Source organism: Symphalangus syndactylus, chromosome 5, assembly GCF_028878055.3.
Source record: "Symphalangus syndactylus isolate Jambi chromosome 5, NHGRI_mSymSyn1-v2.1_pri, whole genome shotgun sequence".
NCBI classification, from domain to species: Eukaryota; Metazoa; Chordata; class Mammalia; order Primates; family Hylobatidae; genus Symphalangus; species Symphalangus syndactylus.
The window spans coordinates 80666130-80693970 of NC_072427.2; the positions used below are offsets into that span (position 1 = coordinate 80666130).

Sequence of the window (27841 nt, forward strand, 5' to 3'; positions counted from 1 at the left end):
CCAGAGTGGAAGGTGGGAGTAAAGAGAAACCACAGTCAAGTACATGTGTCTCTCTCTGCCTGCTTACAAAAGGCAGTTCTAGTTGACACCATCTTGAGCTGGAGGAGGTTCGCAGACTGCTGCGCTTTATCTGAAAATTGTTTCCAATTCGGCATAACACCCATTTCTTGGTCCCTTCTTTTACAGCTAAGCATAGCAATATGGAAGAGACTGGGCAATAGATTTATTAAAACACCTCGCGTTACTGCTGTGTTGGTGGTGAGAAACGGGCCTGAGAAGTTGCCCATTACACAGGATAAGATAAATGCCGAATTTTTAAACGATCACATTTTTTCGCCAGAGCCTAAGATTCATAATAGTTTTGAGCTTTAATATCAGTGAATACATCATGAAGAACTCCAAGCATATTACTGTGCAGATAGGCCTGAAAACTGATGGTATATTTTTCTGGTATGATCATCTGTATCAAAAGGCAACTCAAATGCTAGGTACATGCACACTTAGGCAGCTTTCCTTGATCCCTAAAAGCATGACATTCAGCTGTTTGGATACCAATTTTATCAGTTATTGTATTAAGCACTAAATACAGTTCTACAGCAATCTAAACATTCTTCAAGTCAGCCCTGTCAAATAACCCTCATTTTCCTGTGGTCAAATCATGGCTTCTCCATTTACTGATGATCAGCTGGGTGAATGACTTACTTTCCCTGTACTTCAATTTTGTCATCTATAAATGAAAATTCATAGGATTCATAATAGTATCCACCTAGGTTGCTGTGAGGATTAAATTATTAAATTCTAGTGAGCATACTCCAACAATAGCTAGCACATGGTATATCTAAAATAGTTATAACTATTTGAAATTACTAACACTTATGTAATAATGCTGCATGATGCCGGGGGAGTGTTCCTTAGTCTCTGCTCCTCCAGCCTCCTAAGCCTCTTACTTGCTGTCTCCTTCTAGGTCTGCCCTGTCTGCTTATATTTGCCCTCACTACTGCCTGAGTTCTATTTTCCTACCACCCAGTACTTGCTCATGCTGGCTTTAGCACCGGCTGTTAGCTTCACTGCCCAATGCCTCTGCTACTCTCTGGGATTGCCAATAGACCATTTTGGATAAATTCTGGCAAAATCATGACTCTTGCAAACTAATATAATAATGAATTATTTACAAATGTATGGACCTTGTATATCAAGTATGAATCTCCTATTCAACAAAGATGGTAACAGGATTAGTAATGATAAAATGCCTAACAACCGATATGCAGCTGAATTTACCGCAGATAACTCCAGTCTCAAATAATTTAATCATAATTCTCCTCCAAATTATTTTCACAATATTTCACATTCTTGTAAATGTGTGTCCTGGATTCTAAAAACATTTTTCATTTCTTCTCCATTTGACATTTCTTCATTTGCTAGTATCGCAATTGCTAGTTTTTGATAATTAGTCGTTTTCTGAAAAGCATGTTTAAGTGCTTAGGAACTTTTTTCTTTCTTTCTTTCTTTTTTTTTTTTTGAGACAGTGTCTTGCTCTGTCGCCCAGGCTGGAGTGCAGTGGCGCTGTCATGGTTCACTGCAGCTCTGACCTTACAGGCTCAAGTGATCCTCTCACTTCAGCCTCACAAGCAGCTAGGACAGCAGGTGCACCATCACACCCGGCTAATTTTTTTAAAAAATTTTGTAGAGACGGGGTCCCACTATGTTGCCCAGGCTGGTCTCGAACTCTTGGGCTCAAGTGATCCTACTGCCTCGCCCTCCCAAAATGATGGGATTACAGGCATGAGCCACCACTCATGCCCACCTACTTTTTAAAAACTCAATGTATGATTTTAATATATCTTATCTGTATGCTGCTGAAGTACTAACTGGTCTATAAGAATTAAGAATAGCCAATGATCAACTGTAAAAAGAGTAACAAAACCTATCAAGCTTTTACTTTATTCCATTCTTTGTTTTTTTCTTTTTCTCCCTGTTTAAATGTACTGAGTGATAACTCCTTAATTAAAAGTGCCAGGTACTCGACTAATTACTAGAGACAGAAAGACAAATAAGACACTATCTTCACCCTCAAGTAACTCATGGCTAGTGGGAAAAGAGACATGAACAATTCTATAAATATTTGGAATGCCTGCCTTACCCCCACATCCATCCCCAGCCAACTGCAGCTGGGAAGCAAAGGCATCAGCCCAGGCATAGGATGATGAGCCTGGAAGTAAGGCCGTGCCAAGGGGGAAGAGAAGAGGAACGCTGGAGACGCGCTGGGGAAACAACTGGCAGGGGCACTAGCTGTAGAAGGCAGGGCCAAGGCGGAGGAAAGGATGACACTTACTTCACAACATTGCTAGTGTGACAGGGAAACAGTGCCTTTCACTTTAAGAACGCAAGAAGAATACTGTTTTGTGTGTGATGATTTCAGGAGCCAATGAGGCGAGGCTGTCAAAGATGCAGTCTGCCTTGACATTCATTGGCCTCAGCCGTCCCTAAACACATCATGTGCCCTCATTTTCAATCTCATTGTTATTATTAGATATAGTCCCTTTGGTACTTTCTTTAAACTACCATTTTGTTTTCATTTTAAGGGAGTGGGGAAAGCCTATTTGCCTAATTCAGGGCCAATTATACACAGGCTCTGATCCATTCATTATGTTTTGTTGTTTGTGGTCTCACTTGTCCTTCCTCCTCTAAGAAGAGCTGATTTCCTGAATTCTGTTAATAGCAGCAACAAATATCAGCCAAGCGATTCGGATGGAAGGATGAGGGGGAAGCACTCAATAAGAGCCTAGATAACTTTTTTGGGTGTTTGCCGGTTCCTTCCGAACCCCAGAATTAAGAGCCAGGCGAAAATGAATTCAGGGCACATGCCACAGGCCCTGGAACAACTTTTCCCTAAGTGTGTTCTGTGGAGTGCTACTCTGAAAAGAGGATCCCTCCTCTCCCATCACTCCTGGCCACATCCAGGATTCTGTATGAAATATCTGTTATTTGCCCAGTTTTAAAGCTTCATCTTGTACACTTACAATACTAGTGGGCATATCACAGGCTCTGACAAGCTCTGCAATAAAAAAAACCTGCTTAACTCTGAACTCAGTGTTTGTCTGGAAAACCTTTCCACCACATATTATTGTAAGTCAACTTCCCATAGAGCTAGTATATCTTGGAACATGTTTTGGGAAAAGCTGCCCTAGGGACTCTGTCCCACGTTCCTGACAGCTATGTTTTGGCCGTTTCCCAGACCTTCCCACTGCCGTTACTGGCACGTGCTTTTGACTTCTCGGTAATCATCTGGGGTGCCCTCACGCCCCTGACTTTGAAATCATGAACCCAAACTCCAACCTGCCCTTGGACCTGATCCCATATGTTCCCAGCCTTGAGGCTGCATGATCTCACGATGTTCTGACTACAAAGCAGCAGTAGGGCAGGACCCAGGATGCCTGAGTTGTATGCATGGAGTCTAAAAATGGAGTAGCCCTCAGCCTAAAAAATCAGATGAAACCACATTCTGTAATTCTGCCAGTCCACTTTCTCTTCATTCTCTCCACCTCCCTCATTTCTCTCCAATGCAAAATCCCACAGCCTAACAGACTTGGAGGCATGCAACTCGGGAACCACAGGAAATCTCCAAAGGAACTGGTTCTTTCCTTGAAGTGGTTATAAAATAAATCTGCATGCTGCTTTAAGTACAGGAAGCAAGTTTCATAATAATTACCAATACAGAGAATAGTAATATGGAAATGCAGAATAATGCATGCAGTTTTATTTCATTGAGACAAGTATCATAAGATCTCAGAATACAAAAGCAAATTTCTGGCCTGTAGTTCTAAGTAGCGAAAAGATATATCAGCCCTTTGCTTTGTTACCTCCTTGTGGGTTTAAACTCTTAAGATCGGACAAAACACTTCATTTGATAAGAAGCTTGACTTCACATTGAAGATCTATAATCCAACCACCCCCTCACACACAGATGCCCCAACAGGGTACTAGGGGATGCTCCCTGGAAAAAATCGTTTTCAAAATGGCCTTTTCTCAACTGATTTGTTCTCTGAACACCAAGACAACTCTGTAAATGCAATGTAACATATAGCTTCAGGCAGGGATACACCGATGCTGAGACATGTCCTTCAGTAGCATAATACTAAAAAATATTTATCCTGAATATCACAAAAATATTAACAATCATAACTTGAGGCCGGGTGCAGTGGCTCGTCCCTGTAATCCTAGCACTTTGGGAGGCCGAGGCAGGTGGATCACTTGAGGTCAGCAGTTTGAGACCAGTCCGGCCAACATGGTAAAACCCCATCTCTACTAAAAAATACAAATAAAAATTAGCTGGGTGTGGTGGTGGGCACCTATAATCAGAGCTACTCAGGAGGCTGAAGCAGGAGAATCGCTCGAACCCGGGAGGCGGAGACTGTAGCGAGCAGAGACCGCACCACTGCACTCCAGCCTGGGCAACAAAGTGAGACTCCGCCTTAAAAAAGACGGGATTTCATAGTGCTTTAAAACTAATGCAAACTTGCTTTTCAATACTACTACTATTCTTACTACTGTTAGTGGCAATGGTAGAAATCATATCTAATAATATTGAGTGTTTATTGTGAGCCAAGCACACGCTGTGCAAAGCACCTTATATGCATTATTTCATTTACTCCACTCAAGAATACTAGGATGTAAAGTATAGCAGGCACTTTTATGTCCATTATAAAGATGATTAAGAGGTGGTAAGTGGTTAGGCTGGGGGGTGTGTGTGTGTGTGTGTGTATTTTTTGTTTTTACATGCAGACAGGCTGGAATATAGTGGCATGACCATATCTCACTGCAACCTCAAACTCCTGGGCTCAAGTGATCCTCTCACCTCAGCCTCCCAAGTAGGTGGGACTACAGGTGTATGCCACCACACTCAGCCATTTTTTTCTCATTTTTGTAGAGACTGAGTCTCATCATCTTGCCCGGGCTGGTCTCAAACTCCTGAGCTCTAGTGATCCTCCTGCCTTGGCCTCCCGAAGTGCTGGGATTACAGATGTGAGCCACCGTGCCCGGCCTTGCCTGATGTTCAATGTCATATCTACATGTGGTTTGTAAGCAATTTGTGGACACAGATTCTAGCTATTGATTCTTTGGCTTTCAATGAACAGGTACAGAAGTCACTGCAGCCATTTGCCCTAATTCTGTGACTTTATTAGGCAAGATTATGCCGCTAGGAGCTTCAAAATATCCAGGGCATCAAAGAAATCAATTTAAGAAATATAAGGTAAGAGGAACATGAGTCTTGATTTAGGATAACTCATTAGACATCAAGACAGAGTTCCAGATTACCTTGCCTGTTTCCAGCTTCGAACCACTTCTCACCACCTCTTCAGCTCTGCAGACTCCTGACCTTCCTCTTTTCCTCTTGTTCTGCTCCCCATTTCTGACCTACACTTGCTTCTCAAATCGAGGCTGATGAGGCCTCACCATTGTAGAGTCTTCGACATTCTCTCTGGAAGCCAGTGGGCCACACTCTCACAGACTCACTCTGTGCTAGTCAAGTCCTACCTCCCTCCGTGCTCTATGGCTGTAGTTTCTGCTAGGCCTGACCCAAACCTCCTCAGGGAGGGGTCAGAAAAGTGCTCACAAGGCACTGTCACATAGACAGCACACCTCATTTCACCTAAAGAATGGGACATCCCTAAAGAATGGGACAGATACCTGCAAATTACAGGTAAATAAAAGTAGGGTTGGTTAAAAGTGGCAAAGCCACGAGTCACAACAGGGCTTTTAATTCCAAGGTCACTGCTCTTTCCACCACAACTGAGGGCCCTGTTGTCAGGTCAATATGTGTTTTGCATTAGAAATGGGTTCATGTCTGGGGTGGTGGCTCCTGCCTGTAATCCCAGCTACTTGGAAGGCTGAGGCGGGAGAATGGCTTCAGCCCAGGAGTTTGAGACCAGCCTAAGCAACATATTGAGACTCCATCTCTTTAAAATAATAATAACAAGAAAAGAACAAGAAAAACAGGCTCATAATCTGGAGCTGTACTTCTAATATTTGGGTGGCTGTGGGAACCCATTAGCATTTGTTTAATTTTGCTAAAGAGTGTACTGGCCACACATAAGTACAACAAAGATCCCAGATCCAAATGAATTGAAATAAATATTGTTGTGAGAAACTAACAATATTCACAAAAATAATTAAAGACAGTGTATCATAAAACAGATTTTAAGAAAAACTTTCAGATTTAAAATGAATTCTTAGAATCTGTTCCAGGAAATTAAGATAATTATGAATGCCCTAGAGCAAATTCAGATCTTTAATTCGCTTGAAGAATTCAGCAATTATACCCTGCTACAGACTTCAAGCATTTCCTCTCCAAAGCTGGAATATGTGCCAACTGTTTCCCCTACGGGAAGGGTTAGAAGCAACAGAAAAAAAGTTCCGAGCTGCATAGATATGAATTCAACAGGCACTCATCTCACACCTTGCAACAGAGGGCACCGTAACAGTACCAGGAAGTAAGGCACCACGTGGGACCATAACATCTTCAACCTACTCTCAAGGAGCCAACTTTCCAATGGGAAGATTAAAACAATCCTCAATCAGGGATCTGCAGCCTACAGGTCACAGGCCAAATCCAGCTTCTGTCAATAAAGTTTTACTAGAATACACATTCCTTCAGTTACATAATGTGTATGATGCTTTTTACTATGTTACTAGAGTCGAGTAGTTGCAACAGAGACCATATGGCCTGCAAAGCCCAAAATATTTACAAGCTGGCCCTTCACAGAAAAAGTTTACAGAACTTGACCTAAATAATCAAGGCAACAAACTATGAATTACCGCTATAATTTTCCAGTTTTGGTTGTGTCCCCAGCTAGTGGTGTGACCTTGGGCAAGTAAAAACCTCTAGGTTTCTGTGAACTCATTAGCAGCACCATACACAGTTGATCTAGCACATCTTGGCTGATAACCCACTCTGGAATGTATTTAATAAATTCAGTGTTATATGGTATAGTCTTTAGTTTCTTACTGTTCTAAACCCTGCATGCCTACCATGCGATTGTGTCAGTTGCTTTCCTTTTTTTTTTTTTTTTTGAGACGGAGTCTCGCTCTGTCACCCAGGCTGGAGTGCAGTGGCGCAGTCTCGGCTCACTGCAAGCTCCGCCTCCTGGGTTCACGCCATTCTCCTGCCTCAACCTCTCCGAGTAGCTGGGACTACAGGCGCCCGCCACCACGCCCGGCTAATTTTTTGTATTTTTAGTAGAGACGGAGTTTCACTGTGGTCTCGATCTCCTGACCTCGTGATCCGCCCGCCTCGGCCTCCCAAAGTGTTGGGATTACAAGCGTGAGCCACCGCGCCCAGCCAGTTGCTTTCCTATTTTAAGCAAAAATTATCTTCCGCAACTATCTCTACTGCATGTAAACCAGTAGACCAGAAGGGGTTAGCCACCTCTAAAAAAATCATGCTTCTCTGTCAGTAGCTCTCAACCATGACTACACTAGAATCACCTGTGGAACTTTAAGAAAGAAAATTGCAATACCTGGGTTGCACCCCAAACCACTTAAGTCAATCTCTGGGGTGTGAGACCCAGGTATCAGTGTATGTTAAAGCTTCCCAGGCAATCCCACTGTATAGTCATGGTTGAGAATCACCAGGCTTAGTGTTATTAACAGGCTTGGATCAAATTAGTATTTACAGTGGAAGCTATATGAAATGAATTCCATAATTTTCAGCTGGTAAGCTAAAGTTCACCAAAACACCATGAAGACTAATTTTAAATAGTAATTTTTTTTTTTTTTTTGGAGACAGAGTATCCCTCTGTCACCAGGCTGGAGTGCAATGGTGCGATCTCAACTCACTACAACCTCCACTTCCCGGCTCAAGCAGTCCTCTAGCCTCAGCCTCCGGAGTAGCTGGAACCACAGGTGTGAGCCACCACGCCCGGCTCATTTTTGTATTTTTTTGTAGAGACAGGATTTCACCATACTGACCAGGCTGGTCTCACACTACTGAGTTCAAAGTGATCCACTTGCCTCAGCCTCCCAAAGTGCTGGGATTACAGGCATGAGCCACGGCGTCCAGCCAAAAAAAATTTTTTTTGTTTTGAGAGAGTCTTGCTTTGTCACCCAGGCTGGAGTGCAGTGGCACCATCTCGGCTCACTGCAAACTCGGCCTCCCAGGTTCAAGCGATTCTCCTGCCTCAGGCTCCCAAGTAGCATGCCCAGCTCATTTTTGCATTTTTTGTAGAGACGTTTTTTGTTTCACCATGCTGGCCAGGCTGGTCTCGAACTCCTGACCTCAGGAGATCCACCCATGTCGGACTCCCAAAGTGCTGGGATTACAGACATAAGCTATGGCGGCTGGCTCTGGCCAAATTTTACTACTAATTATTTAAGCTCATAGCACCATGTGACTCTTGTTTAAGTCACAGCCAATATTTATGTGCAAAGTATAAAGTCCTCTTCACAGGTAAGTAATAGTAAGATTATCTGATTTTAGAATCCATTTGTGACATAATAAAAATATATATACTTGATCTTTGTCTCTTGTTTCTGACAAAGAACAGCACTTAAATCTCTTGTAATTTCCGGCTGGGTGCGGTGGCTCACGCCTGTAATCCCAGCACTTTGGGAGGCTGAGGCGGGCGGATCATGAGGTCAGGAGATCGAGACCATCCTGGCTAATACGGTGAAACCCCGTCTCTACTAAAAATACACAAAAATTAGCCAGGTGTGGTGGTGGGCGTCTGTAGTCCCAGATACTTGGGAGGCTGAGGCAGGAGAATGGCGTGAACCCAGGAGGCGGAGCTTGCAGTGAGCTGAGATTGCGCCACTGCACTCCAGCCTGGGCAACACAGCGAGACTCTGTCTCAAAAACAAAAACAAAACTCTTGTAATTTCCTAAGTGGTAGGGATGATAAATAGGAGCATCTTTTGTTCCTAACGGAGAGTTCTTAAATCTCTTGACACTTCCTGGGTGGTAGAGGCCTCTTTTGAGGAAATGACTCTTGGCGTAACCCTAGGTAGCCTCAGGATGGAGGTGGCTGCCAGAAAGACCAAGTAATGATCAGAAGCATGGAACTTTCAGACCCATTCCTCCCAACTTCTGGAGAGGGAGGGCACCTGGAGACTGAGTTAATAACTGATCACCTCTACATGATGAAACCTCTAAATGACAAGGATCAGAGAGCTTCCAAGTTGGTGAATACATCCATGTGCAGGGAGAGTGGCCTACCCTAACCCCATGGGACAGGAGCACCCACATTCAGGAATCTTCTGGACCTCACCTTATGTATTAATCTCTTTCTATCTGGCTGTTCATCTATATTCTTCATAGTATCCTTTATAATAAACCAGCAAATGTCAGTAAAGTGCTTTCCTGAGTTCTGTGAACCAATCTAGCAAATAATTAAATCTGATGAGGAGTTCGTGGGAACCTCTGATTGACGGCAAGTAAGTCAGAACTATGGGGTGCCTGGTACTTGTGACTGGCATCTAACGTGGAGATAGTCTTGTGGGACTCAGCGCTTCACCTATGGGATCTGATGCTAACTTCAGGTAGAGTTGAAGAACTGGTTGTTGCTGTGAGGAAAACCCCCCATTTGGTGTCAGAAGTGTTCTCTGGGTACAAAGAGATAATATCACTACCAAAAACAACCTAGACATCCCCTTATATGAAAAGTCACCAGTTAGGAGCCTTGAGAAATCAAAAGTAAATTATTTATGGCCAACAGAGGGCATGAAAAGCTCCTATACAAGCAGAAACTTCTGTAACAATGAAATCAAAATTTTTATTGACTTCATAAAGTGTGAAAGAAATAAAAACAGATGTAGGAAAAGAACTCGAAAGGCAAAAGCCTTTTTCTAAGAGCTGTAGCCAACTCATTTATTCACAATGTCTGGTTTATAAATCGACCAGATTCTTGGCTTTTCCCTTGCTTCTGCCCACTGCCAAACTATTTTCCATTTATTCACAACAAATTTATCTGCAGGTCCAGAGAGGAGAAGAAAATCAAACTGCCTAATATTTCATAAGTTTTCACAAGGAGGCTGCTAAAACCAAATAAAATTGTTTTTAATTATCTCAATCACAAGTAACCAAGGATGAACACATGTTTCTCTTCACAAAAGGGAAAACAGATCCTTTTCATAAGCAAATTCTTCCTGACATTGTTGCTATTAATTTTGTACTACTTTGCTGGTTTATTTTTCTAAACTTGATTTCTCTAAATCTGAAATCTACCAGCTAAAACATCCCAGCCTAACACTATTTCTGTAAACTAATTTCTGTAGACTTTATCTGCTTAAAACTACCTCAGCCTACTGTGTTGCAACACTTTGTTTTGCAGTTACCAACGCTGCTCGTTCAACTTTTCAAACCTGTATTTTGCTTCATGGCATTAATAGATAAAATGAACACTGCTAAGTAGGAAAAACTCTTCAGGACCAGCCAGTCACCCAAAAGCTGCTACTTTAAATGCAGCAACACTATCATTTGTTCCCAGGTAAGGACCACTCAGACCTGCGGTGAAACGCAAGGTGATGTTTATCTGGGAAGTACTTTTTTTTCCCGACCTGAGGAAAAAAGCAGGGTGGATTACTGAAACTAGTGGTTGAAAGGTCACATTTTTGACATGATTATTTTATGACTGTGAGAAAGTTACTTAACTTCCTTATAAATTAGAGAAATATTTTTACTGCTCTACTGACATCTCTTAGGCGTAGATGAAGATCAAAGTTCTTCTTTTTGATGGTTGGTAATTTTAAGAAAAACATGTAACAAATTAGGTGACTCTCTAAAAAAGGCTTGGTGATACTCTCTACTCCTGACTCTCCTCTTTATTTTGATATTCTCTTTTTAAGAAAAGTATTACTGGCCGGACGCGGTGGCTCACGCCTGTATTCCCAGCACTTTGGGAGGCCGAGGTGGGTGGATCACAAGGTCAGAAGATTGACACCAGCCTGGCCAACATGGTGAAACCCTGTCTCTACTAAAAATACAAAAATTAGCTGGGCGTGGTGGCGGGCGCCTCTAATCCCAGCTACTCAGGAGGCTGAGGAAGGAGAACAGCTTGAACCCGGAGGCAGAGGTTGCAGTGAGCCGAGATCGCACCACTGCACTCCAGCCTGGCAACAGAGTGAGACTCCATCTCAAAAATAAACATTACTATAAACCCTATTTTACTAAACATTTAATATTTAGCAGCTTACAAAGTTAAGTATTGGCTTTCCTTACTCCCTGCTGCAGAATCAGACTAGCAGGCCTCACATTTTTTCTAGACCCAGAGCACAATAGCATTGTGTGTTAGGCTTCTAACACTGTAGGGGATTGTTTCAGTCATGCAAAACTTAAAAAGCAAATACTGCTTCTAGCTTATCCATTATTTCCTATTTTTTTTTCTGGCTGACAGAAGAAAGAAGTTAGGAAGAAAAATGAACCAGTTAATCAAAGATAACCAATTTTCCAATTCTGAATTTTAAAACTGCATTACTTAAGCCATATTTGGCTACATCTAATACAATTTTTCTCCTACAAATAAAAAGTTTGGCTATTTTATTCATTCAATGATATAACCAATTTTATTACTCCCTTGCTTCAAATCCTTTAATGGAACTGCAAGGCCCGATGGGGAGGGGGAACCTCAAAACCTCTAGTTTGCATAAAGGACCCTTCACATTAAGACATCTATCTTGCCTGTAATCCCAGCACTTTGGGAGGCAGAGGCGGGCAAATCACCTGAGGTCAGGAGTTCGAGACCAGCCTGACCAACATGCGGAAATCCCGTCTCTACTAAAAATACAAAATTAGCTGGGGGTGGTGGCACATGCCTGTAATCCCAGCTACTCGGGAGGCTGAGGCAGGAGAATTGCTTGAACCTGGGAGGCAGCGGTTGCGGTGAGCTGAGATCACACCATCGCACTCCAGCCTGAGCAACAAGAGTGAAACTCTGTCTCAAAAAAAAAAAAAAAAAAAAAAGAAAAGAAAAAGAAAAAAAAAAGGCATCGATCTCCTGAAGGGCCTAATATCCATCTACTCAGAACTACGTACCCCTAACGCTCTAGCCACATTCTCATCTTCTCCATTCCTGGAAAACACAGTTCTCTTTTTCATATGTTTCTCTCTGCTTTTACATACGTTGGTTCTTTTAGCTTAAAAAACAAAGTCTTTGTTTAAACAAATTCTTCAATATCTAGCTCCAATGTTACCTTTTTTGAGGAAATTTCCTTGAATCAACGAAACATTAGTTGTTTCTCCTTTTCTATTCTCCAAACATATTTTGTACCTCTCCTATGACATTTGTCACAGTCACTGCATTTAGAGGTCTATGAGGGAGGCAAACTTAAACCTCCTTGAAGATAGAGGTAATACACAATTTTTAGGATTGAGTATAGTGAATACAGTTACATTTCCTAACCCTAAGCATGACTTGTTACCATTCTGTATCGAAATGGTCAATTTTAGATAAAAAGTTAACAGAAATACCTTTTTTCCTTGATATTTCTTATTCTGCTATTTTACACTCTAAATTAGTACCTCTGATGGAAATAAATTAAAAAAAATTTACTGGCCAATATTAGAGAAAAACACGATATTTCTAATAAATCACTAACTACTGATAGACATTGGGGGCTTACATTTATAAAATAACAAAATTATTTTCAAGCTTTGTATAATTTCTTTTTGCTATAGTCAAAATTGATTCCATATTTCTAAGAAGTCATGTAATCTAACAATGTATAATTACTATTCAGATCAAGTATATTATCAAATAGCAAACAGCAGTTCATAGATTTTAACTGTGCATTTGGGGAAGGGAACTTTTTTTTTTAACATTAACTGTTGGCTACGGATTTTAAAATGCAGGTCAATTTCCAATTATCTAGATAAATTTGGAAATAAATTACATGAAGTGTAAACACACAAATAATTCTTACACTTTAATTCACGTACTGGCTTTTTTTTTCCCCCCGAGACAGAGTTTCGCTCTTGTTGCCCAAGCTGGAGTGCAATGGCGTGATCTCAGCTCACTGCAACCTCCACCTCCCAGGTTCAAGCGATTCTCCTGCCTCAGCCTCCCAAGTAGCTGGGATTACAGGCATGTGCCACTATGCCCAGCTAATTTGGTATTTTTAGTAGAGATGCAGTTTCTCCATGTTGGTCAAGCTGGTCTTGAACTCCCGACCTCAGATGATCCACCCACCTCAGCCTCCCAAAGTGCTGGGATTACAGATGTGAGCCACCACACCTGGCCCATGTACTAGTTTTCTATTTCACATCAAGCCTTACAGGAACTACTGAGGAAACATTTCTAGATTATTTTTTATTCAATCTTTTTACTTTTCCTATCACCCTCCTACAAGAGTGTTTCAAAGAGTGAAATGACTTAAATGTAGGAAGAGAAAAAACAAAAAGAGGGGCAAGTACATCATTAATATAAAACATTAAGGACCTCCTTTTTAAATTTATTTTTATCTTTTTATTTATTGAGACAGAGTCTCCCTCTGTCACCTAGGCTGAAGTGCACGATCTCGGCTCACTGCAACCTCCACCTCCTGGGTTCAAGCAATTCTCCTGCCTCAGCCTACCGAGTAGATGGGACTACAGGTGCGTGCCACCACGCCCAGCTGATTTTTTGTATCTTTACTAGAGACGGAGTTTCACGGTGTTAGCCAGGATGGTCTCAATCTTCTGACCTCATGATCTGCCCTCCTCGGCCTCCCAAAGTGCTGGGATTACAGGTGTAAGCCACTGCGCCCGGCCTAAGTACATCTTTTTTGTTTCGTTTTGTTTTTTGAGACGGAGTCTCACTCTGTCCCCCAGGCTGGAGTGCAGTGGCGCAATCTCGGCTCACTGCAAGCTCCGCCTCCCAGGTTCATGCCATTCTCCTGCCTCAGCCTCTCCGAGTAGCTGGGACTACAGGCGCCCGCCACCACACCCGGCTAATTTTTTTTTTTTTTTTTTTTTTCAGTAGAGACGGGGATTCACTGTGGTCTCGATCTCCTGACCTCGTGATCCGCCCGCCTCGGCCTCCCAAAGTGCTGGGATTACAAGCGTGAGCCACCGCGCCCAGCCCTAAGTACATCTTTAATAGCACAAAATCTTGGCCACAATTTTCTCCATACAGACAGTATCGCTCCAAATTTCTTGGTTTCACACCCCAAAGCTTCTCCCTCATCTCTTTTCTGTCTTACAACACAGCCCATGAATTCATCATCCAAAATCATGTACGGGTTCAGCCACAGATTCAAATCTCACTAATCCACTAACCCCTCCTTACTTTCTTTATACTTCTTTACATCAACTTGGCCTGTGAGACTTCTGATAGCAGAAACTCCTTATTGACATGCTGCTCAACAAGGGACACCAGAGGTTAGCAAGCCAAGATATTTATTCTTAAAAGAGAACGGAAGGGAAGAAATGGAGAACACTACAAGTATTTATAATTTATTAAACTTCTTATATTCCTGCTCATTTTACTTTACATTTCCCAACAGAAAAAGGCACTGAATATTAGAAATGTATTCAATCAACAAATATTAACAAAGCACCCAGTATCTATTAGTTACCTTTCTAGACCCTAGGAATACAGCAGTGAACACCACAACAAAAAAATAATCTGTACAACATGCTAAATGGTAAAAGTGCTATGAAGGGCCAGGCACGGTGGCTCACACCTGTAATCCCAGCACTTTGGGAAGCCAAGGCAGGTGAATTGCTTGAGCTCAGGAGTTCGAGACCTGCCTGGGCAACATGGCAAAAGCCTTGTCTCTACTAAAAATATAAAAAGTAGCCAGGCATGGTGATGTGTGCCTGTAAGTCCTGGCTACTGTGGAGGCTGAGGTGGGAGGATCGTTTGAGCCTGAGAGGCAGAGGTTGCAGTGAGCCAAGACTGCGCCACTGTACTCCAGCCTGGATGACAGAAAGACCCTGTCTCAAAACAAAACGGAACAAACAAAAAAACTGCTATAAAGAAAGTAAAACTGGGTGAAGGAACAGGTGTGCTATTAGGTGAGAGGCTATTATTATATCCTATATACAGGGAGGACAAGGAGGTCTCACTAATACAGTGCTAGCTGAGTAGACATGAAGAGAATAAGGCATAATGTATTTTGAGGATTAGCATTCCAAGCAAAGTGTAAAACTACAAAAATCCTAAGGTAGAAGCACAGCTGATATGTTCAAAGAGAAATAAGGAAGACAACATGGATAGACTAGGGAGCACATCTGATGCTGAGGTCAGAAAGTTAAGGGTTAGGGATAGGGGGGCTAGAGAAGGTAGGGCCTTGCACATCATTGAAAGAACAGGGGATTTCCTTTGAAAGAGATGGGAATCCACTGAAGGACTGCAAGCAGAGAAGTGGCAATTATCCGCCCTCCATTTTTAGAGGTGTACACAGGCTGTTACGTAGAGAATGGACTCCAGGAGGTCAAGGGTAGATAGGAGGCTAGTAGAACCAATCCAGGGGAAAGCTGTGTGTAACCTAAAGCAGGGCAAGTAATAGTAGAGGCAATAAGACATAGTCAGTTTGATAGATCTTGAAGCAAGATTTGTTGCCAGATTGTACGTCAGAGAAAAATGACTCAAGGAAGACTAGGTTTTTGGGACTAAGCATAAGAAATAAGAACTGCTTTATGGCCAGGCGCGGTGGCTCACGCCTGTAATCCCAGCACTTTGGGAGGCCGAGGTGGGCGGATCACGAGGTCAGGAGATTGAGACCATCCTGGCTAACATGGTGAAACCCCGTCTCTACTAAAAATACAAAAAATTAGCCAGGCATGGTGGCAGGCGCCTGCAGTTCCCAGCTACTCGGGAGGCTGAGGCAGGAGAATGGTGTGAACCCCAGAGGTGGAGCTTAGAGCCACTGCACTCCAGCCTGGGCGACAGAGCGAGACTCCGTCTCAAAAAAAAAGAAAAAAAAAAAAGAAATAAGTGCTTTATAATGGCATGGGAAGGACAAGACCACAGTGACACGTCTTTTTATTTTTTTGTTTAAATTTTTAAAAAATGTATTTGTGTGTACTTATTCTCTAAGAGGGTGAAAGACCCATTTTCCCCAGGCCAAGTTTTATTATAATAACCACCATGTAGAATGACCAAATTCTATGATTAACACTATTTTTCTTCTCTGAAGTGTTTTCCTTCTGCCTGCTTCAACATATAACCAACCAACTTGTGTCAATTCGCCAGGGAATAAAAATGGAAGGACGTGTTCTAGCCAGAGCTTAGCAGGTGCTGTGGTGGGAGATAAATCAGAGAACACACACAAACCAGGGTGAAGACATTTACAAATGTACTTTAGCCAATAAAAATTAGCTTGTTATTTTACAAAGAAAAAAGATGCCTACAGTAAAGGTTATCAGAAGGTGGCTCAGGAAGTGGGCAGGGATGGTCCACAAAACATCTAAGAAAATGCCTTTTTAGTTTTGAAATAAATGAATTCAACTTTTCTCTGGATTATTCCAGGAGCCTCCTATCTACTCTTGACCTCCTCAAGTCTATTCTAGTAGCTAAGAAGAACTGATTAAATTTAAATCTTAGTCCTAGTTTGCAGTTTCGGTTACATGTACATTTGGATGTTTATTAAATGAACACCAAGTTATCATTCTTCCAAAGAACCGCATAATATTTCCTGTTGAGTCATTCATCATACTCTATCATATTTCATTTCTTTCATGTGAAAGGGGTTTGCCTGAAAGCATAAGCTTTAGAAAGGGAAGTTTTTCAGGTCATTTTAAAAAGATAAAACTGTTATAAATAACATGTGCACTAAATATGCATATTTACAATTTTTTTTAGATGATTTAACAAAATAATCCAGTAGTGTAGGCAGGAAGTGCTATATTACTGTCTTCTCAGTTTACAAACCTAAAAAGGAACTTATAAAGCCCGTATCGTTGTAGTGGCCACTCTCTAAAGGGTGCTGTCCATTAAAGCAGAAAACAAGAGCCAACCATTTCTCTATGTTTATCGACACTGACCTCTCAAGCTTCATCTTCCTGTTCTAGAAATATTTTCCTCTCTAATTACGAGCTGCCTTCCAGGAGGGAATACTGTCTCTCCAATCATCTCTAACTGTTTGAAGATGAAATGAGAACGGACAGAAGCTATTTCAGGAAAAAGAGAACCTAAAACTTCACTGCTTGGGGTGAGAAAACACTTCCCTTTTGTGGCATTTCTTTTTTTTTTTTTAATTTCATATTTAGAGTATGATGGTAAATTTTGGAGAGATCACAAGACCTCCAAACTTTATGCAAGAGTAGTGGAATGCCTGCAAAAGAATTCAGGCTTCTGCCTGAGTGATGGAGGGAGCAGGGGCAGGCATGGACTGGGCTGCTTAACCCTCCCGCAGCTACTAGAACCTGGGAACGGAGCCAGCTGTGCAGCTGCAGGAGGGGCGCCTCAGCTCTCCTGAGGCAGTGCTGTCACCAACCCCAACCTTGGGCTTCCATACTCAGAGTATGCCCCTGACACTTAAGGAAGGAAAGAGCCACACCACCATCAGAAAGAATACTGGTAACTGTGAAGGCTGCCGGTTCTAAGTTTTAGTTTATCTCGTTCAGCAGTGTAGACATTTTTCAGCGAGGCTTATATCCAGTCAAAAACGAATGGGAATGTAAACAAAATGAACCCATTTCAGTGATTAAAAATATTTTTAGCAGACATTTCCCGTCACATGATTACATTTCTATCACACAGTAGAATTACATTTCTATTTCAAAGACTCAATTTCTCATTAATATGCTCTCTACAACATTGAAAGAGACCACAGTGGCTTAATACTACCACCACTAACAATTTTTAAAAAACAAACTCATGCCTATCTCTACAATGTTGTCTTTTATAGAAAAACAAATAATACTTACTCCCCTGAACTTCACCAAAACAAGACTGGGATGGTGGGAATATTTGTTTGTTTGCTTTAACAGAACAATGCTCCATGCAGTAGCATTAGAAAAAGGATTAGTGATAAATATTTCTTAATATTTGTTCACACCAGAAATGGGAGGAAAAAGAGAAAACTGTTCCTTTCTTTCTCTGTATTTCTCCCCTCAATGACCGAATTTCCAAACTTTACTTAGGATAATAAAAATAAGCCAGAGAAACATAACTATCAAACACATTTGTATCTGGTTAGCCCAGAAGAAGCCCCCTGGAGAGCCAAAACCCATCAATAGCACATATTTTAATCTTGAAGTTAAAAACCGACGTGAGCTTTATTAACTTTAAAAGAAAACCAAACTCTGCCACTTTTACATCCCTCAGCATGCCGTGTTATAAAGTGACCCACACTGGGAAGAAAAAAATATATCTACTAGAAAATGAAACCACTTACCTTGATCAGTGGACATGATTTCACATGTACTGATAATTAATCTACTCTGGTTTAATAAAAAGATATTTGGCTTTACTTGTAAAGTTCATGTGATAAAATCTCACTCCTGGCTGTAAAGCCTCAGAGAGGCTGAAGATTATTACACAGGATCTGCCAGGAGCTCAGACCAATGCACTGTGACTTCAGCGCATTCTTCGAACTTACTGCCCAAGGACGACCTCATGCAAAACATGCCACACCTCCCCAGAGGACGGACTGCTGCAGCACATGCATGAGAGGGAGCATAGGAGCACAGAGAGACTTCTATTTATCAAAGTAAAGTAAACAACTGAGGCACATGGAACCTTTAAAAGCATTCAAAGTACAGCTGGGAATAGGGCGATTTCTAAATGGACTAATGCCTTAACTATTAGTAATGCTCTAAAAAAGCTAAGGGGAAAACAGTTTGTTTCTATTTTAACAGGGCTACTGCCCTGGACGAAAAATGTTGGTTACAGATTCAGAATTCACAAGCTTAAGATGTTAAAATCTCATTTTGAATGACCTCAAATACCATTTTTCCATTTATGTTTTCCTTTCCAGCATAGCTCGTTGATTTCAGTGACTAAATAATACAGAATTAATAAATACTACATACAAATTTCCTAAGGAAAACAAGTTGTATATGTTATTTCAAAACATAGTTTAACTGGTAAAATATTTATTACTCATTTTTATCTGTCTTTATAATTTTACATACTTTAATCAGTACATTAACAATTTTTTCATAGCCTTGAAAAATCAGAAAATGTCAGATTAAAGCCAGGCGCGGCGGCTCACGCCTGTAATCTCAGCACTCTGGCACGCCGAGGTGGGTGGATCACCTGAGGTCAGGAGTTCAAAACCAGCCTGGCCAACATGGTGAAATCCATCTCTACTAAAAATACAACAATTAGCTGGGCACGGTGGCATGCACCTGTAATCCCAGCTACTCGGGAGGCTGAGGCAGGAGAATCGCTTGAACCCAGGAGGCAGAGGTTGCAGTGAGCTGAGATTGTGCCACTGCACTCCCGCCTGGGTGACAGAGTGAGACCCCATCTCAAAAACAAACAAACAAAAGAAAATGTCAGATTAAAATATTTATAAAATCATAATGAGTTAACAGGTTACAGACACTCTCCCTCACTGGGGAAAATAACCTCTCCAACCCCCTCCTCTCTGTGTCCAGACACAGTAGTTCCCTCTCTCTAGTGTGCACTTGAATCACCTACTGGGTTATCAAGACATGCATCACTGAGTGCCCTATCAGATTCGGTGCACAGTGGGGCCACATAATTTGCATTTCCAACAAGCTCCCAGGTGACAGTGACACTGCTGACCTGGGCCCTCACTCCAGGAATCACACTTTGAGAACCACTGGGCAGTGAATTGCTGGGTTAGGGAGGATTAAAGGACTTGCTAAATCGCACACCTGCTAGGAGCTGATGGATGTCAGGCAGGAGCCAATACAATGCTGAGGATGAGGTGTGAGGGGTTTGTTCTCCCACTTCAACACAAGCTCCCCATCAGGACACAAGGGTTGTCAATCATTTTAATGAAAGTGGAACTTTTTAAATAACAGAAATGTGTATATAAGGCATAAATAAATAAGCTTTACAATTAATCTAATACAGAATAGGGTAATAGTACATGGAGAAAATAAGTCAAAGAGAAGAAACCTGAATTGTTTTTAATTCCTTTGCAAACTCCACCCATATGTGTTAAAATTTCACTGTGGCAGAGAATCTGTTTAGGTTTGGTTCCAAGACCACTTAGCCTTGGCAAATTTCAGTAATGTCAAAACCAGAATACTTCCCTGTCACAAAAATGCCCCAACGTCTGTCTGTACTTCCTGAGCTTTGATAGCAATGTTTAAATTGTAATCTCAGGTTTGGTATTAAAACAAACACTTTAAAAAAAAAAAAAAAAGCTAACATGTGCTCAGTGCCCATTGCTGTGTTAAGCATTTTCCATGTAGAATTTCATAAAGTCCTTATTGCAGGGTAATAATTTATCACCATCTTACAGAAGAATACCACTCTGTAAGGTTAATTTATCACCATTTTGCAGAAGAGAAAACTAAGTTTAGGAGGTTAAAAATCTTGATCACTCATGCTAGTACAATGATAACCATTAAGATATTAAATTCACTGTTGTACAACAAATTGAGATATAATGGTATAGCAGTCACCCTTTACCTGTGATCAACTTCAGCCTGAAAATATTACATATAATATTTTGAGAGAGATACCACATTCACATAATCTTTATTACAGTATATTGTTATAATTGTTCTATTTTATTGCTATTGCTGTTAATCTCTTACTGTGACTAATTTATAAATTAAACTTTATCATAGGTATGGATGTAAAGGAGAAAACAGTATATATATTGTTCAGTACTATATGCAGTTTCAGGCATCCCCTAGTATCTTGGAATACATCCCCTGTGGATAACGGGACACTACTGTATTCACTTTTGAATCTTTATAGATGAAGGCCAAAAATCAAAACATGGTTTGCAGGAGAAAGTGATAACTAAAATAAAATATAACAATTATGATTGACTCTCAATTGCCCACAAGTGGACAATCTGCAATAATCTGCAGCATCTACCACAAACTTAACATTAAATTCTAGGCTACCCAATAGGAGCAATAGCAGTTTCTCACCAGGTGGGAATGCACTTATCCTATGAGCCAGCAATCCTAACTCTTAGGTACTTAACCTAAGTAAAAGGAGGATTTACATTGACAAAAATGTTTACAGAGCCTTTATTCATAATCATCCAAAACTAGAAATACCCACTTGTTCTTCAAGTAGTGAATGGGAAACAAACTGTGGTACATCCATACAATGGCATACCACACAGCAATAACAAGGGATGAACAAAAAGATACCTGCATATGCATTAGAAAGAAGCCAATGTAAAGGGCTACACATATATGATAAAATGAGATATTCTGGAAAAGACAAACTTATAGGAACAGTAAACAGATCCAAGGCTGCCAGGGCTGGTGGTAAGGGAACTGACTTTTCATAAAAGGGCATGACAGCATTTTGGCACTAAAGGGACTGTTCTGTATCTTCATTGTGGTGATGGTGGTTATATGACTGTATGCATTTGTCAAAACTCAGAATTGTACCCTAAAGAGGTTGAATTCTAATGTATGTAAATTATCTTTTAATTTTGAAAAATTTAGAAGCAAATAAAAGCAATTTATTCATTAAAAAAGAGACTAAGAGGGCCGGGTGCGGTGGCTCACGGCTGTAATCCCAGCACTTTGGGAGGCCAAGGTGGGCGGATCATGAGGTCAAGAGATCGAGACCATCTGGCCAACATGGTGAAACCCTGTCTCTACTAAAAAATACAAAAATTAGCTGAGTGTTGGTGGCGCGCACCTGTGGTCCCAGCTACTCGGGAGACTGAGGCAGGGGAATCGCTTGAACCCAAGAGGCGGAGGTTGCAGTGAGCCGCGATCGCACCACTGCACTCCAGCCTGGTGACACAGCAAGGCTCCGTCTCAAAAAAAAAAAAAAAAAAAAAAAAAAAAAAGGCTAGGAAACTGATTGTCCTAGATAGTGTAAAATCAACACTAAATGATTTTTGGTATATCCACTATGCTTCTCATTGTCAACAGTAGAGATAATCACTAATCCATTTTCTGTGATTTACAAAAAACTTGGCAAATTTATTAAAAGTGATCTAATTAATTCCCCATACATTATCCATTTGTAAAAGCTGAAGTTTATGATACCATATCAAAAGGGATCTATTAAATATGTTTAGTGATCTTAAGGTTGTCACAGATACCAGTCTTGAAAAACACCTAAAATCCATGCCATTGAACTCACAGCTATTCACAAAATACCTCATGCTCTGAAGACTTAGTGGCTATCATCCAGCCCTTTCACCTCTCCCTCCTTGTAAAGATGTTATTTTGGTACACATTGCACTGAATAAGAAACTTACCAAGTTCTGCCAAACACTCACGTGATATTTCTTTTTTTGAGATGGAGTCTCTGTCACCCAGGTTGGAGTGCAGTGGTGCGATCTCAACTCACTGCAACCTCCGCCTCCTGGGTTCAAGCAATTCTCATGCCTCAGCTTCTCTAGTAGCTGGGATTATAGACACTTGCCAGCAGGCCTGGCTAATTTTCGTTTTTTTTTAGTAGAGACAGGGTTTCACCATGCTGGCCAGTCTGGTCTCAAACTTCTGACCTCAAGTGATCCGCCTGCCTCAGCCTCGCAAAGTGCTGTGATTACAGGCATGAGCCACCATGCCCAGCCCACATGTTATTTCATAACAACGTTTTTTCATTGTATTAATTTTTTTTTTTTTTTTTTTTTTTTTTTTTTTGAGACGGGGTCTCGCCCTTTCACCCAGGCTGGAGTGCAGTGGCGCAGTCTCGGCTCACTGCAGGCTCCGCCCCCCGGGGGTTCACGCCATTCTCTTGCCTCAACCTCCCACGTAGGTGGGACTACAGGCGCCCGCCACCTCGCCCGGCTAATTTTTTGTATTTTTAGTAGAGACAGGGTTTCACCATGTTAGCCAGGATGGTCTCGATCTCCTGACCTCGTGATCCGCCCGCCTCGGCCTCCCAAAGTGCTGGGATTACAGGCTTGAGCCACCGCGCCCGGCCCATTATATTAAATTTTTAAATAAAAGCCTATCTATATTATATTCAATAGCTTACCATTTTCCATGGAAATGATCTGAAATCAAGAATTTTATACGCAACCTGCACTTCCTGGATTAAAACCTATAAATCTACAGTGATTAAAAATAAAAGGAAGACTAAGTTGTTTGCCTTAGCATTTTTATTTAAACCTAACTGGCACATTAGCTGTCATATAATTGAAGACTTCCCAATTAACCTAACATACTATTGGCAATGTCAGTTTTATTTATTTATTTATTTATTTATTTTATTTTATTTTATACAGAGTCTCACTCTGTCACCCATGCTGGAGTGAAGTGGCTCAATTTTGGCTCACTGCAACTTCCGCCTCCCAGGTTCAAGTGATTCTCCTGCCTCAGCTTCCTGAGTAACTGGGATTACAGGCATGGGCCACCATGTCTGGCTAATTTTTGTATTTTTAGTAGAGATGGGGTTTCACCATGTTGGTCAGGCTGGTCTCGAGCTCCTGACCTCATGATCCACCTGCCTCAGCCTCCCAAACTGCTGGGATTACTGGCGTGAGCTACCGCGCCCGGCCGGCAATGTCAGCTTTAATAAATTATGTACAAATAAGCATATACTGGCAAAAAAGTAACAGGAAAATTATTCCTAGTAAATGTTAGTATTTAACTAACAGATCAGATAGAAAATGGAGCAGGAAAACATAATGGAAGTAGGCCAGGTGCGGTGGCTCACACCTGTAATCCCAGCACTTTGGGAGGCCGAGGCGGGTGGATCACAAGGTTAAGAGATCGAGACCATTGTGGCCAACATGGTGAAACCCCATATCTACTAAAAATTCAAAAATTAACTGGGTGTGGTGGTGCACGTGGTGGTGCACGCCTGTAGTACCAGCTACTTGGGAGGCTGAGGCAGGAGAATAGCTTGAATCTGGGAGGTGGAGGTTGCAGTGAGCCGAGATTGTGCCACTGCTGTCTCAAAAAAAAAATGATGCATAATTCCCATTTTGCACGTCTCCAAGGCTTAATAAAGTGAGGCATAGAAATTCTTGAACGTATGCCAACTAAATCCTGTTGCTTGAATATTTTTGTACCAAGCCATTTTTGTACAAATCTTCAAAGCAAATATATTATCCTTGAACATCTATTTTTTATTAAAAATAATTAATAAAAAGTTTTCTATCACCTCTTTAGTTATATGTTCACTTATAGTCACACACACAGAGTACAGCTGGCCTCCAAATCCAAATTTCTGCATTTGCAGGTGCAAGCAACTGTGGATCAAAAATATTCAAATACAATTTCAAATAAAAATAATACAACAACAAAAAATATAAATTTTAAAAATATAACTACATAGTGTTTATGTTGCACAGTATTAAATATTACGAGTAATCTAAAGATGATTTAAAGTATAAGGGAAGGGCCAGTGCAACGGCACACACTTGTAATCTCAGCACTTTGGGAGGCTGAGACAGGCAGATCGCCCGAGGTCAGGAGTTCGAGAACAGCCTGGTCAACATGGTGAAACCTCTCTCTACTAAAAATACAAAAAGTTAGCCAGGCGTGGTGGTGCGCACCTGTAATCCCAGCTACTCAGGAGGCTTGGGTCAGGAGAACTGCTTGAAGCTGGGAGGCAGAGGTTGCAGTGGGCTGAGATTATGCCACTGCACTCAAGCCTGGACAACAAGAGCGAGACTCTGTCTCAAAAAAAAAAGTTTAAGGGAGGATGTGCGTAGGTTATATGCAAACAGTATGCCATTTTATATAAGAGACTTGTGCAAGCACAGATTTCGATATGAGGGTGATGGTCCTGGAACCAATCCCCCAACCCCACATGCTGAGTGACAACTCAGTACTGTTAAGAAGAAACTTTACCAGCCCAGTGCCGTGGCTCATGCCTGTAATCCCAGCACTCTGGGAGGCTGAAGCGGGAGGATCGCTTGAGCCCAGGAGTTTGAGACCAGGCTGGACAACATGGCGAAAACCTATCTCTACTAAAAATACAAAAATCAGCCAGGTATGGTGGGATGTGCTTGAAATTCCAGTTACTTGGGAGGCTGAGGTGGAGGTTGCAGTGACCTGAGATCACACCAATGCACTCCAGCATGGGTGACAGAGCAAGACTGTCACCAAAAAAAAAAGAAAAGAAAAGAAAAAAGAAAAAGGAAATTTTATCGGTAATGTCATCCTCCCTTGATTCTCTTCCACCAAAAAATATATAATACTAGAGAATAAAAACATTATACTAATCTAAATTAGGAAATTGATCCCTAAACCCCAATTTACAATCTCTCTGATCTTATCTATAAGGATTTCAGTTGGTAATACTTCCTCTTTCAGCATTTCCCCTCACCGTGGTTGACTTACTACATTAAAATACTAAGATAGGCTGGGTGCAGTGGCTCATACCTGTTAATCCCAGCACTTTGGGAGGACGAGGCGGGTGGATCACAGGGTTGGGAGACCATTCTGGCCAACATGGTGAAACCCCATCTCTACTAAAAACACAAAAATTAGCTGGGCGTGGTGGCACGTGCCTATAGTCCCAGCTACTTGGGAGGCTGAAGCAGGGGAATCACTTGAACCCAGGAGGCAGAGGTTGCAGTGAGCTGAGATCGCACCACTGCAATCCAGCCTGGTGACAGGGCGAGACTCCGTCTCAAAAAAGAAAAAAAAAAAAAAACTAAGATAACCATGACACAGATGATGTCTTCCAAGAAGATACTATATTAAGGATTAGGATTTTATTCTGTTATACTTGAGATGTCTGGGGCTGGGCGCGGTGGCTCATGCCTGTAATCCCAGCACTTGGGAGGCCGAGGTGGGCGGATCAGTTGAGGTCAGGAGCTCGAGACCAGTCTGACCAACATGGTGAAACCCTGCCTCTACTAAAAATGCAAAAATTAGCCGGGCGTGGTGACAGACGCCTGTAGTCCCAGCTGGCTACTTGTGAGGCTGAGGCAGGAGAACTGCTTGAACCCAGGAGGCAGAGGTTGCAGTGAGCCGAGATCGCACCACTGCGCTCCAGCCTGGGCGAGAGAGTGAGACTCTGTCTCAAAAAAAAAAAAATGTCTGGCCAGGCTCCGGGAAGAAACCGATTTTGGATGTGTGTGGTACCCCTGGTCAAGTGGGGGCAGGACTGCAAAGGGAGCTCACCATCCTTGCTCACTGCTTCTGTCAGCATGCTACAGGCTAGGCTCCCTGCTAGACACCCTTCGACGTGTATGTATAGATCAGCCTGACATTAAACACTGCATAATATCCCACAGTTTAACTCTATCATAATTCATTTAATTAACAAACATAATTTTATTATTTTTTAAAAGAGCATCCTAGTAAATTTCTCTATATTGCACAAGTATTTTTTTGGATAGATTACTAGATGTGGACTTGACAGCTCAATGCTATATGAATTTTAAATTTTGGTAACTTACCGAAAACTTTACCTTCCAAGGGATGATATCAATATATATCCTCTCTGCCCTTTACCATTAATCTATACTAGATTATTAATTTTTAAAATATTTACTGTTAGCTGACAGAGTATGGATAAGTAAATTTATAGTATATTCATGTGATGTAATACTATATCTGAGTTAAAACAAATGAACTACAGCTACACATCAACATAGGCCATTCTCACAAACAATGTGGAATGAATAAAGTACACAGAATAAAGTACAATTCCAGTTATATATATAGTATGTAGTTTTAAAACATTCCAAAATGTTATGGACACATAGCCATATGTGGTGTGATGTTACAATTTTTGTCCACAGTTCTGGTTCATAACTTTCAAAGCCTTGTTATGAGGCTGGGGTACTTTACACCTCAGAAAATAATCTCTCTCTTTGCCCTCCTTGCACCTGCCCAAGCCAGGACTCTAATCTGATTGTTGGGTCACAAAACCCTCATTCTGGAGAGGGAGAAAAGCAAAGGTACACTAGACAACAATTTCAGGATGGCAGATACCTCTGGTGGGGAGGCATAGGGAGTAGAAAAAGAAAGAAGAACACGGGGGCTTCAAATGTATGGGTAACATCCTAATTCTTAAAGTCTGTTTTGCTCTTGTTCTTTAAACAATCTTTAGAGACATATACATAAACACACAACTTAGTATGCATAAGATATTTCATACTAAACAGCACCTCATTGTTTAAATTTTGCATTTTCCTAATCAACAATTTCTGTGTTTATAAATGTTTATTAGACATTTTTAAAAAGCTTCTGTAATCTTTGTGCTCATTTTTTTTTTTTTTTTTTTGAAACAGAGTCTCACTCTGTCACCCAGGTGGATCACAGTGGTGTGATCACAGTTCACTGCAGCCTTGACCTCCCATGCTCAAGCAATCCTCCCACCTCAGCCTCTTAAGTAGCTGAGACTACAGGCACATGTCACCATGCCCAGATAATTTTTCATTTTTTTGTAGAGTCAGAGTCTCCCTGTGTTGTCAAGGATGGTCTCAAACTCCTAGGCTCAAGTGGTCCTCCCATCTTGGCCTCCCAAAGTGCTGGGATTGCAGGCGTGAGCCTGCCACATATTTTTTTCTATTTTTTAATTGAATTATAGCTGTCTTTAAAGGAGTTCATATCACAAATATTTTCTCCAAATCTGTTATGTTTCTTATAAAATCTTGCTTTTATACTAATTCCAGGTAATTTATCTTTTTTTTTTTTTTTTTTTTTTTTTGAGACAGAGTCTCCCTCTGTCGCCCAGGCTGGAGTGCAATGGCGTGATCTTGGCTCACTGCACCCTCCTCCTCCTGGGTTCAAGCAATTCTCCTGCCTCAGCCTCCTGAGTAGCTGGGACTACAGACAGACGCCACCACGCCCGACTAATTTTTTGTATTTTTAGTAGAGATGGGG

The 27841-nt window shown here is 41.4% G+C and overlaps 1 protein-coding gene across 10 annotated transcripts in view; it reads right to left on the reverse strand.

The window, feature by feature from the left end:
- FGD4 (FYVE, RhoGEF and PH domain containing 4) overlaps positions 1 to 27841 on the reverse strand; it is a 261542-nt gene that overhangs the window by 94674 nt on the left and 139027 nt on the right. For 2 of the 10 annotated variants that reach the window (XM_055280156.2, XM_055280155.2), the window contains exon 1: positions 18313 to 18489. The exons of the other annotated variants lie outside the window; for them this stretch is intronic. In XM_055280156.2, the coding sequence (XP_055136131.1) occupies positions 18313 to 18328 (16 nt within the window). In that variant the 5' untranslated portion in view covers positions 18329 to 18489. Of the gene's footprint in view, positions 1 to 18312; positions 18490 to 27841 lie in introns of those variants that run through there. 10 annotated transcript variants of the gene reach the window in all.